Here is a 13038-nt window from a genome sequence, read left to right on the forward strand (position 1 = left end):
CCCCCTCCATAGTATTTGTCCTCATGTGTTCAGCTGAGTTGTAATTGTTAACCTCTGTGTTCATCAGCCAAATTCCTCAGTAAAGGGAAGGATCACAATCAAGTTCCTTTCTATGCATGTAGGCGATGTGAGGAAGTTAGAGGGAAACTGTAGGTTGTAGTGCTGGCCTGCACAGTTGAGACCCACAGAATGGAAAGCTAAGCACCCACTGTGTAATGTGCAGATTGCCCAGTGCTGGACACCTTCAGAGTTATTGTGGGCTCATAGGCATGGCAAAACTAGTAGGGTTGGTGGCAGCCGTGCATGGCCGATGGATAGTTTAACTCAGTGTATCAGAAATTGTACAGGCGCTTTTAAAGGAGGGTCTTCTATAATAAAAGCTACACATGCTTCTCACTGCAGATTTGAACTATGTAATGGTGTGCCATTTCCTACAATTTGGTTTGATGGACTTTACACCGGACCACCGAGCTGCTGTTTAGCTTGGCAGATCTCATAGTCTTGTTAGCTGAGCAAACAGGTAGTGGGAAAGCCAATGTATTGTGTGTTTTGAGTTGGCGTGAAACCAGGAAAACATAGAAAAGCTGTATGGCATGGTTCCTGGACTAATTTTCTGATGTCACACAATTAGTGTTGCAGTTTCAGAGCTTTTCTATAGCCAATTACCTAGGAGGGTAGAATGTATTGTACACTGCGCAAGAACGACACCTTTCAACTCCAACAAAACTGCAGGAGTTGCTCAGCAGTGTTAAATACCTGATTTTACACTTGTATGGAAATTGAACCAGTATGTTAATTTCTGTAGCTTTAAATACAGTAGAATGGACTCATTAGTAAGCTGAGGGCATTTCCTCCTTTCATCAATTGCTCTTACTGCTCCCTGATTTTTTTAAGGGCTCGGGAGCAAAATATTTGTGAATCTGTGCATGCACACTCTGTTCCCATTTATGAAGTATTAAACCTGGAAGGGTTAGCTCAGAACTGTTTTAGTTTGGTGAGGTGTGGAGATTTTCTCTTGTGATGTCTATAAAATTCTGGATTTCAAGCCACTTTTGGTTTAGAAGTGGTCCTCTTACCTCCCCCTCCCCCCAACCCTAACTTCTTATTTTATAGTGAGTTAAAGGCTCCATAGCAGCTTAGGACTGACACAGATGGTAAACATTTTTACTGCAGAACACCAGCGGTGAGCAGCATATCACAGAGTTAGAGCTCTCAGCACTGTGCTTGCTCAGCTGTGCATAATCACGCTTGTTCCCTTCTCTCGGGTTTCTAGCCAACTCAGAGAAACTCAGCTAAGCGATTCAATCCAATCCTACCGACATCACAAAGCTGTCGTTTAGTTCCCATAGATGCTGGAGCTAGAAGCTCTGTTGCTAGAGTTACAGAGAATATAGATGGTTTTTACAGCATTGTGTGACTGCTTGAAAAATACTTCCTCGCCCTCTCTGTAGCCCACTCAGAAAGTTAAAGGCCTTCACAGATTTGTAGAGTTGGAAAGCAACCACAGGGGTTATCCAACCCCTGCAATGTAGGAATCTTTCACCCAGCATGGGACTCGAACCCACGACCCTGAGATTAAGAGTCTCATGCATGACCCATGCATGCAGCTACCCTTGGCTCCTTTGAGAGGAAGAGCAGGATATAAATTTAATTAATAATTTAATTAATTAGTAAGTGCAGCATTAATATCTGGAACTTCTGGCATGTGAATGAATAATAGAAGTGTCAGATACCCATTTGTCAGTGGCTGAACTAGAGAAAGCCAATTAATTTGGAGAATGATGAAGCCACATCTTTTGGGGCTGAAATTAAGTACCCTTCATGCCTGCGTCCTGGGCCTATGATTTCCCCATGTTCTTAATAGATTAGTTTTCCGTGGAGCAAGTAGTGAAGGTTTTGAACACCTTTAAGTCTTTCCAGAAATTTCCTGTTGCCATCATACGGTCACCAGGTTGGGCAGGCATCCCCAAACTGCAGCCCTCCAGATGTTTTGGCCTACAATTCCCATGATCCCTAGCTAACAGGACCAGTGGTCAGGGAAGATGGGAATTGCAGTCCAAAACATCTGGAGGGCCGAAGTTTGGGGATGCCTGAGGTTGGGTTTTATGATGGATGAGGGCAGTAGAAGACTTTTGGGACACAGGTGTCTCCCTACTCAGTTTTGCTTCTGCCTCCCATGAAGCAGTCACACAAGCACCCACTTTTCTTTGTTTCGGGCTTGTTAAAATTTCCTTGATACTCTTTTGTTTACCCTCTCTTACTTCCCACTTTAGCGGTTGCCTTCCTCTAACCCTCTCCCACCCTTCACAGATCCTTCTGACTTTTCTTTTCTCCTTCCTTAACTCAGTCTTTAAAAAAACCTTCAAACATACAAACTTTTAAAAGACTTCCCTCTTTCCTTCTCCTTTCCCTCTCCCTATTGACACTTCAGGAAGGAGGTGCTTGAACTGACGCAGCCCGCCTATGGTCATATGGACTGTGTCTGAGTGCTTCTGTGACTCATTGAGCCCCTGGCTTGTGGCCTTCGATAAGGCCTGTCCTCCCATGTGCCCCTTGGTAGCTTGCAAGGCCCTGTGGAAGAAGCAGGTCACTCCACATACCATGGTGGCACAGCAGAAGGCACATGAGGTGGGAGCAGGAGACCAGGCAAGCACTTCTCTTTGGTAAACTTTCCACTCCCCCCCACCTCCTGCATAGCAAGCCTGGCCCAGGGACCCAAGTGCACCCCTCCTCACAACAGATCAGATTTGGGGGTGGGGTGAGGATCCTGCCTCTCAGGTCCCTGAAGCCTTCATTCTTCAGTATCTTCTGAAGAGGATAAATTTATGGGGGCTCCCCTCCCACTTTGTCTCGTCCACCAGTGCTTCATATCCTTGCAGTGATGCCTGCCCTGGGGGGCTTCCAGTAACAGAGGACATCCTGAGACAGGAGGTCCTCCTGGGCTCCATTTCCTTAGAAGCAGCCTGATTCCCAACAGGATGGAATACAACAGGTGCAGTCTGCCCCTGCTACATAGGGGCATAGGCCTACTTCACATAGCCAAAAGAAGCTATGACCTCTTAATCCTTTCATATTGGCTACCATTGACCCTGGGGACCTGGGCAGCTCTCTAGCCTTACCTTCACCAGGGACTGACCCCTTTTCCATTCCTGAACTGGATGTAGGGGAATGGGGTCATGGATCTATGGCAGAGCAGCAACCACCCCATCAACTCCTCCTGGATGCCCACTTGCTCTGTGCCATTACTACCTTGCTCTGTAGCCTCCCTAGAGGTGAATACTGCCCCATCAGAAACCGCTCCAGCACCATCCCAGGGGGCAGCAGTGCTCCCAGACCTGCAGACCTGCAGCAAATTCATACCAACTCCAGGCTGAATGAATCAACCCTACGGGATATAAGAAACTGCTAGCCCTGGTTAATAAATACTATACCCTGGGTGCGGCATTTTTGAATCTCTTAAAGGACACCCGTTTCTATACCAGTTTTGAGATCTCTCCTGTCTAAGGATGGGGACGGCCAGCTTAACAACACCATAGAAAGGCACCAGGATTTCACTGTGCAATGAGTGTTGTTGTTGTTGTTTAGTCGTGTCCGACTCTTCGTGACTCCATGGACCATAGCACGCCAGGCACTCCTGTCTTGCACTGCCTCCCGCAGTTTGGTCAAACTCATGCTCGTAGTTTTGAGAACACTGTCCAACCATCTTGTCCTCTGTCGTCCCCTTCTTCTAGTGCCCTCAATCTTTCCCAACATCATGGTCTTTTCCAGGGAGTCTTCTCATGAGGTGGCCAAAGTATTGGAACCTCAGCTTCAGGATCTGTCCTTCCAGTGAGCACTCAGGGCTGATTTCCTTCAGAATGGATAGGTTTGATCCTCTTGCAGTCCATAATTCAAAAGCATCAATTCTTTGGCGATCACCCTTCTTGATGGTCCAGCTCTCACTTCCATACATCACTACTGGGAAAACCATAGCTTTTAACTATACAGACCTTTGTCGGCAAGGTGATGTCTCTGCTTTTTAAGATGCTGTCTAGGTTTGTCATTGCTTTTCTCCCAAGAATCAGGCGTCTTTTAATTTCGTGACTGCTGTCACTATCTGCAGTGATCATGGACCCCAAGAAAGTAAAATCTCTCACTGCCTCCATTTCTTCCCCTTCTATTTGCCAGGAGGTGATGGGACCAGTGGCCATGATCTTGGTTTTTTTGATGTTGAGCTTCAGACCATATTTTGCACTCTCCTCTTTCACCCTCATTAAAAGGTTCTTTAATTCCTCCTCACTTTCTGCCATCAAGGTTTTGTCATCTGCATATCTGAGGTTGTTGATATTTCTTCTGGCAATCTTAATTCCGGCAATGAGTACATGAGGCATTTGCCCTTGCCATCTGTGCAGCATGAACAGCTTCTGTCTTTACCAGGAAATCTCTTACTTGAATCAAGAGGTCCTGGTCACACACTGTGAAAAGAAGCATTGCTGCAGATGATATTTCCCCTACCAACAGAACCAGTCATTTCAGAACTGTGGCCCTCAAGGCAGGTACCACAACTACCACCCAAACAAATATGGAACAAATCTCATTATCTCCCCCCCCCCCCACAGGGGATGGCGACAGACCTCTGGATCCTCGAAGCAATATTAGAGGGATGTCAGCTGTTGGCCACCTGAGCATCACCTAACACCTATAATATGCCTTCTCATATTTTGTTGCAGCATTGGGCTGGAGGGTCATTCAATAGGTTCTCCTGTGTTACCTCTGACAGTTGCAGTTGGGATGTCCCAACTCAATGACCCTATGCACCTGAAGAGTGGATTTCTCTTGCCATCATAGGGTCATTGGGACCTCACTCTAATTTGGACTGCAATGCTGCAGTAGGTTGTATTGTTGGTTTTTCCCTTACATGTTGTGTTGAGACTCTGTGGACTGTTTGAGCTTGGCAAGTCCACAAAACTGAGTTGGGGAGATGGCTGTGTCCCAAAAGCCTACTTTTGCCTTCATTCACCAGGTGGAACCACACAGGCCAATCCAGTGAGTGCAAGAGAAATCTACCCTTCAGGTGAGTACCAGTTGTATTTTCTAGTGTATTTAGATAGTGGGTGTTTGTTAACGTCTTGAAACAGTGTTATATACCTGCTGTTATGGTGGAAGCTGCTGCATTTGATTCAGAAGGTGGGATTTCTAACCCACCTTTCATTGCAACATTAGTCAAGCTATGATTTAAGAATGTTTCTGTTTTCATTAACTTAAATAAGACTTTTTCTTTCAATAAACATTTTGATGCAAGTAGTAAGCTAATGGGGTTTCCATTTTAATACACGCCTGTGACAACAGCAATAACATTCAGTTGTGTCATCAATCTCATTCTGATAGATTATTATATTCCGTTGAATGTAAGTTAGAATCCTGAGTCACATGCCCCCTTTAATATTCTCTGTAAAATGCAGTCCTTTCTTCTGGCACAATTAATTTTGCCATCTGCCTGGTGATAAGCTATGTTCTACCATTTTCTGTTTTGGTTCACAGTGCTGCTCAGGCTTTGTCTTAACATCTCATTACAGTTCTTGTGCAAAAGTACTGAAATGCTCCCCCCCCCCATTGTAATATGGAGAAGATCAAAAAATGTCATGCAGTTCCAACCTTATACTGTCAAATGTTTTCTGGGCTAATGTTCTTACATTCACTGTAAGGTATAACTAAAGCTTGACCGGGTTTATTTGAACAATGTAAAGTCAAAGAATCAGCAGCAAAAACAAATACTTCTAATTCATGTACCTTTTCTTTGGTGTTTACCTTGGAGTTGGTGTCTTCCTTAGATAAAACAGTTTGATATTAAACAGTTCCTCTAATTTTACAGGGCTCTGTTTCTTTTTATGGCAACACACACTGTGCAGGAAGGTCATTATGCCGAGGGTAGGAGAAGAAAAGCTGTCAGCATAAAAGAGAAAGTTAACATTGCACATGTTGTCTTTGTTTATGGGGTTCCTGGAATGTGTTGAGATTCATTCCAAATAGGGGTTCGAAATAATTTGTTGCAAAGTGGTGGACAGCTACCTCACAGATTGCTTTGCTATGAAAAGGCATTTCTCTTTGAAAATATGGCTAGTATACATATTTGCCAAAAGGGTGTAGAGTATTGATCTCTGGTTTTTTTAAGGAGAAACTACTTCACAATTGCATCTGTTTATATTTGTTTAACTGACTTGTTTCATACAGTTTAAGGGATATAGTAGTATTACATGTAACAAGGCCCAGCTGTAAAAACACAGGGGGTGAGAGGAAGATTCCAGGCCACTAATTCCAACCCTGTGAGGTTAGTTCTGTAAAAAGTGTTGCAAGGTAATGCTCCGGTCTGTGCACAATGTACTGATAATTTTTCTTATTTCCTGTTGGAACCTGTGACTGTTCTACAACTGGGGGTTGAGCTGATTTTCATTATGGGGTAGGGTGGTGATAGCCAAGCCTCCAGACATTTGTTGGGTGACATTTCACCTACCAAAACATAAACATGTGGAACTAATTGAACATTGATGGATCCTAAGTATTCTTACTAGAATGTTTCTGCACAGGGACAAGGTGTTGGACTTAATGAGTTCAGGGTTTGGCAATTAAAAGGTAAATGGCAAGTAGAAGGAAGGTGACTAGCCAGGAAGTATTAGCCTGAGCCATGAAAAACAGATTCTTCAAACAACTGCAGCACCTCTTTGAATCTATAACCAGGATGGGGAAATTTTGGCCCTCCATCTGTTGTTGAACTCTTGACACCCATCAACCCCTGCCAGCGTGTCCAATGATTGGGAATGATGGGAGTTGTAGTCCCGCAACATCTGGAGGGCCACAAGTTCCCCATTCCTGGTCTATTGGATGTTTTTCATGTATGTGAATCTGGAAATGGTTCCACCTTAGTGACAGAGAATGCCTGTTTGAAAGTAGATAACCTTCAAGGAATCTTCAGCTGTTTCTGACTGAGGTGGTACATGATTTGCAATTTAATGTAGTGTGCAATGGGCAAGACAGTCTTACATTCCTGCCATATCAGAAGCTAGCTCACATGGCCTTAAAGTTGGCACATCTTTGGGTTGTATGTGCTCTTGAGCATGAAAAGGAAATGAAAGAAGTACAAACACCAAAGACTATATATAGCAACCTAGCTTCTGTTCCTCCAGCATCCAAGTTAACATAACCATCTCCTTCCGATCATGAAGTGGCATGTCAGGGATGCCCCTACATCAGTCAGGTATGGGTAGAGCCAATCCAGGCAGGCAGGCAGGCAGGCTACCTTGATGTTGTGAATTGCACTGAACCTGGAGTGCAGCCTATAGAGAGACAAGAGAAACAGAGGGAAAGGAATGAGTAATATTTGGCAGCTGCAGAACAATCTCTGACCTTGGGTATTTGAGAGCAAAATGGTCAGGGCCCCCTTTACCTTAGTGAGGGTGTTACTAGCAAGGCACTCTTCAACTGCTCTTGCTTTATTGGAGGGAAGCATACAACAAATGAGTAAATTATTACAATCCCCAGGTATAATTCTGTATGATGTTCCATGTGGCCAGGCTGGGATTCGGCAAGGCAAGGCAAAAGGCAAGGCAAAAGGCAATTCCTTAAGAGTTTATTGATGAGGATTGTTATTCTGATAGGTAGGTGAAGAAGGGTGATTTTATGCAAGAGACAAGGGGGGTGGGAAGAGAAAAGAAGAGAGAAATGTTTTTAATCAGCAGAATAAACAAATAAAATGTGACTACTAGTAAATTAAAGGTGTTAATAGTCACTTTTTAATTAAAATATGAAAAATGAAGTCATATTGAAATGATCTCACTGTGCTGTTATGTTATAGATGCTACCTTTTCAATGAAGGCAATATTTATTTATTGCAGTTATATCCCAGTTGCTAGAAAAGCAGCACAATTGCTATTGTCGCCATGCTTCTGAAATAGTTAAATAGTTAAAACTCTCTCCTCTCTCTCTCTCTCTCTCTCTCTCTCACTCACACACACACACACACACAGAGAGAGAGAGAGAGAGAGAGAGAGAGAGAGAGAGAGAGAGAGAGAGAGAGAGAGAGAGAGAGATTGGATCAATTATTCTTGTTAACATCAGAAGGAGCAGCTCACACAAGTTGCTCAAGAAAATAATTTGGGTGTCAGTGTCACAAATGAAAAAAAACCAAAAAGGAAAAGGAAGCAATTCTCTCGCAACGGGACATGGTGTAGAGAAGGATAACTTGCCTTCAAAGATTTTGTTTCGACTATTATGATGTTTAATAAATTGTTTGCTTCAAAGGCCTTTGCTACAACAAAATAAGCAGCCTTCCTGCTATTCTTGTTCACTGGTTGCTATAAGTAGCTCATATCCTGTCCTCTCTGGTCTCAGGTGGCTTGCTTTTGTTTGTAAAACTGAAGCTGCTGCTTTAAAGAGCCCTTCCATGTCTTTAAATTATTAGCAAGTTCACAATGTGTTTCAAGAATCAATTGAACTTCTCATATAGAGGCTTGACATTTTGACTCATTATAAGGAACGGTGAACAGGATCTGCCCAGCAACTAGGGCCATCTCATCTAATCTTAAAATGGGGGGAGGGGGGAAGAATGATTGATTTTCTTGTGATATATGAGTTCCTTTCTGAGGGATTGTGAGCATGTGATAATAGAGGACACAAAGGTAAGCCAGTAGTTTTCAGTATGCTTTCAGACACCGCATCATGTTTAGGAAGTTAAAAACCCAGTTGGTTGGATCCAGATAGAGTAGTCACATTTATGTCCCATAGAAATCACTTCACATGTAAGTTGAACCACATTATCCATTTTAGCATCCATGCACCCAGATTGGCAAGACCCTTCTTGAGCTACTCACAATTCCATTCTCTTCTTACCACTCTGAACAGTTTGGTGTCAATGGTAAATTGTATCACCCCACTGCTTACCCCTAACTCTGGGTCATTTATAGGAAGTTAAAAATAAAGGCTCAAGTACTGATATTTGGTGGAGAAACCCTCCAAACTCTAGGTTCTTCCTGTTGCCTTGTGCCCCCTGGTTCAGGCCGCGGTCTCAACCCAGCTCTCACCATTCTCTTAATAGGTGTAGAGCCAAGTTGATATTTACCTGGTGTGGGGTAGCCTATTTTTTAAAAAAGCAGGAGTGCTTGGTGTGTTTTTGTAGGAGTGCCTTTATATTGACATGAAGGCCACTTGAAATATTTTCCTTGAATTTGTTTTATTTGATGTTTTAATGTGTTGTAAACCACTTTGATATTTTTTCTTTAAAATATAAAGCAGTGTAGAAATTAAATATAATAATAGTAATAAACAATTCATTGGGGGGCAAATAGTGCCTAGACCAGGCACCCCAAACTGCGGCCCTCCAGATGTTTTGGCCTACAACTCCCATGATCCCTAGCTAACAGGACCAGTGGTCAGGGATGATGGGAATTGTAGTCCAAAACATCTGGAGGGCTGAAGTTTGGGGATGCCTGGCCTAGACCTTCCAATGTGGAGACCACAACCTAGGTTTAAGGTGCCATTTAGCAATTAGCTTATATACCGTGTTTCCCCTTTTTTTAATACATAGTCAAAAAGTAAGCCAGGGCAGGGTTTTTAAGCCTATGAGACATATAAGACATACCCTGAAAATAAGCCATACTTCAGTGCCGCGCGGAGCAAGACCACCAAGTGCCCCAGCCAGCTAGTGGGACCCAGCACGCCGGCCGCTACAGGAGGAGGAAGCCTGCCGGGTCGGGACAGTGCCCGGAAGCGGCTGCACAGCAGCCAATAAAGCGTGCAGCAGCCGCACGGAGCACCGAGGGCACAAGCCAGCAGGACCCAGCTCCTGCAATGCCGGCTGTGGCAGGAGGAGGAAGCCTGCCGGGTCGGGTCGGCGCCCGGAAGCGGCGGCGACTGCAGCGCTAACAAAGCACGAAGCAGCGCCGCACGGAGCACCAAGGGCACGAGCGGCAGGAGGAAAGAGAGAGAGGCTTGTTACTTGCGGCACTTTAAGAGAAACGATCTCCACATTCCGAGCCTCCATTTGCGCGTGCGGGCGTGTTAAAGCCCCAATCGGTTCACTCCCCGCTTCCTCATCGCCATCCCTCCCTTTCACACGTTGCCTCGGCCCCGCAGACCCCTCCCTGGCCATCTTCCCCTAAGTGCAGTGCTGCTTCGTGCTTTGTCAACGCTGCAGCCACCGCCGCTTCCGACAAAGCGCAAAGCAGCGCCGCACTCTGTGTGTGCGCGCGTGCGTCTCTCTCTCCCCGTGCGTGTCTCTCTGTCTCTCTGTGTGTGTGTGTGTGTGTTTGCGCGCGCGCGTCTCTCTCTCTCTCTCTCTGTGTGTGTTTGCGCGCGCGTCTCTCTCCCCCCCCGTGTGCACATCTCTCTCTGTGTGCATGCGTCTCTCTCTCTCTCTCTCTCCCCCCCCCCCACTCCACAATTCCCTGTTCAGGAGCTGAGTGAATTCACAGTTGAATCTTGCTTCAACACTGATGTTTACAATATACCGTAGTATCCTGCACTGCAGCTGAGGGCTAGAGTAGGCAGGGCAGGTGGTGTGACATACACAACATGAAACTTCCAATAAAGTAGTAAAGGAACTGACAGTTCAAATGTGAAGATTGTAGAGGCAGACTTGGCAAACTCTTCTGTGAACTGTCATGGCATGTAATCTGATGCTTTTGGAAGCATAAAGTGGCTCCAGTCGGGTGTACATTTGCCCAATGGGGAAGGTAATGGTATCTTCCTGGGCAATGCTGCTTACAGATGTTCTATGGCCATAGGGTGGTTCAGAATAGCTTCATTTCATTTTCTGCTTGTTTTCATATCTAAAAAGCACCTTCTGGCTTTTTTAAAAACTGACATCCCCTCCCCGTCTCGTTTTGCCAAGAGACCCACTGCAAATCTGGAGGAGGAGTGGCTCTGGCGGGCTCTGAATAATCTCTCTCTCCCTTTCTCCTGGAGGAGGATCTGGTGTATAGGACTTACCAACCTTCAGAGACCCAGCTCTTTGGGGGGGGGGCTTTTGGACACCACGCTTTGCCTCCCCTCCGATTGGGAACATTCTGGCATCGCAGGAGGTGGCCAAGCGGGTGGTGTCACTTCCGCACCGCCCCCCGCAAGACTTGGCAAAAAGATATAGTGATAGGCGCAGTTCTGGAGGGCACCAAGGAAGAGGCGAGGCTGGACACTGCGCCTCCGAGCAACAGCTCCAGCCCCGCCGGCAGCACCCTTAAGACAGCCCTGGATAAATGTACTGTAGATTGCTTTACCATACCGGTACTTATGTGGTAATAAAAAAAATAAGACACCACCTGAAAATAAGCCACCGTGTGGTTTTTTTGAGGAAAAAAAGTTATAAGACGGTGTCTTAAAAAAGGGGAAACACGGTATTTGAGTTTCTTACACTGGAGGAAACACAATCCAAAACTATCCCTCAGCATGAGAAATTATTTTCTATGGTTTGGTTCCCAATGAGTGTGATGATGCAAATCTTGGAGTCATAACTAGATAAAAATATTCATTTCTATAGTAGTATCCAGATCTATTCAATAAATGATTACAAACTGTTGAGAATAAAACTTTTGTTAATTCTCTACTGTCGATCTTTGGCTTCACATGGATACAACCGTATAAACATCCCTATATACTATTGTTAAACTTTGTGTAAACTTAGAGTTGGAAAATCTGTGGTCATCCAGATGTTACTGAACTACAACTCCCATCATCCCTGACCATTGCCCATTCTTGCTGAGGCTGATGGGACTTGGAGTTTAACAACTTTGTGAGCAAGGACTGTATAAACAAACACTAATAGGCTTTCTGATCCTGTTGTGTTCTGATTTTGTTTGGTGTGACAAAAGGCTGCAAGTATGTTGGGGTTTGCTTGTGCTTCACCGCCTGTATTAGAATACTTCCATCAGAACCAGATTGTTCCCCACCCCGAAATGATGTGTAGCAGGCAAATAGACAAGAAGGTATCACTGTAATCCTATTATCTTTAGCGGAAATGCTGCAATGCAAAGGGTCAATGAACTTCATAGGAGATTTTTGAGTGAAACTCAGTACTCACTTCAGTAACCATTCCTATTCTGCAAAGCATGTGTTTTTTGAATATTGATTGTGTTCATTTTCTGCTGCAAAATACATTAATTGATAACTACCTGCTGGTGTTGAATCAATCTTGTGTGAAGTCTGGAGACAGGTTTGTCAGGTAGGGTAAATAATATTGATCCCATCTTTAAACTAAGTGGAGCAGAGGATAAATTAATTGAGTTTGAGTAGTTATTTAATTATACTCTACTGATTATTTAAACGTCAGGAATTATTTGATATCATGAGGCAAGTTCAATCCAAGTTAGCTTTTAAAATCCAGAGTAAACTTACTCTTTCTTGATAAGAGCAGTTTGCCACATCTGATAGGATTTTGTGGCATTGCTAGCGCTGCTGCTGAGAGATACAGTTCCTATTGAAGTAGAGGACTCTTAAGAGGTAATTAAAGTGCTGCTTTGTCTTTTTAGGATTTTAGTGTACTATATGGTACTGTTGTGTTTTAGTGTTGTTGTTATATGGATATGGCAGGAATGGTTATCTTTTGTAAATCACTTAAAATTATTCTGGTATTACGTGGTATCTATATATATATATAAATGTAAAAATGGTGAAAGTGTGGGCTCCACTTTTCTCCGTAACCGCTTGACCGATCGTCCTGAAATTTGGACACAACGATCCATGCCACTCCCCGAGTGTTTGCACAAAAAATCCCTCAAATCTCACACCTGCTCAGGTAGAAACCTGCTTTTCCACCAAGTAAAACAACGCCCTCAAGTGGAATTCCTCCCACAGTACACCCCCTCCCTTCCTGTGAAATTACACCACACCCACAAACCAAATAATGACATCATCAACCAAGCAATTGAAACCACCAAGGCGGCCATTACCAGACCCCTAGGGCCCCCACTAGGCCGGGGGGGGGGCGAGTGCCCAGATCGCAGCACGGCCTTTGTTTTATGTAGGCCCCTGCCAGGCCCCCAGTAGGCCCGGGGGAGAGGGGGAGTGCCCAGATCG

At 44.5% G+C, this 13038-nt stretch overlaps 1 protein-coding gene across 2 annotated transcripts in view; it reads left to right on the forward strand.

Moving 5' to 3' along the window:
* PCCA (propionyl-CoA carboxylase subunit alpha) overlaps positions 1 to 13038 on the forward strand; it is a 233285-nt gene that overhangs the window by 180470 nt on the left and 39777 nt on the right. The window contains exon 22 of one of the 2 annotated variants that reach the window (XM_035114548.2): positions 5003 to 5053. The exons of the other annotated variant lie outside the window; for it this stretch is intronic. Coding sequence (XP_034970439.2) covers positions 5003 to 5029 — 27 coding nt within the window. The 3' untranslated portion in view covers positions 5030 to 5053. The remainder of the gene's footprint in view (positions 1 to 5002; positions 5054 to 13038) is intronic. 2 annotated transcript variants of the gene reach the window in all.

The sequence above is a fragment of the Zootoca vivipara genome, chromosome 4 (genome assembly GCF_963506605.1).
Source record: "Zootoca vivipara chromosome 4, rZooViv1.1, whole genome shotgun sequence".
NCBI lineage: Eukaryota > Metazoa > Chordata > Lepidosauria > Squamata > Lacertidae > Zootoca > Zootoca vivipara.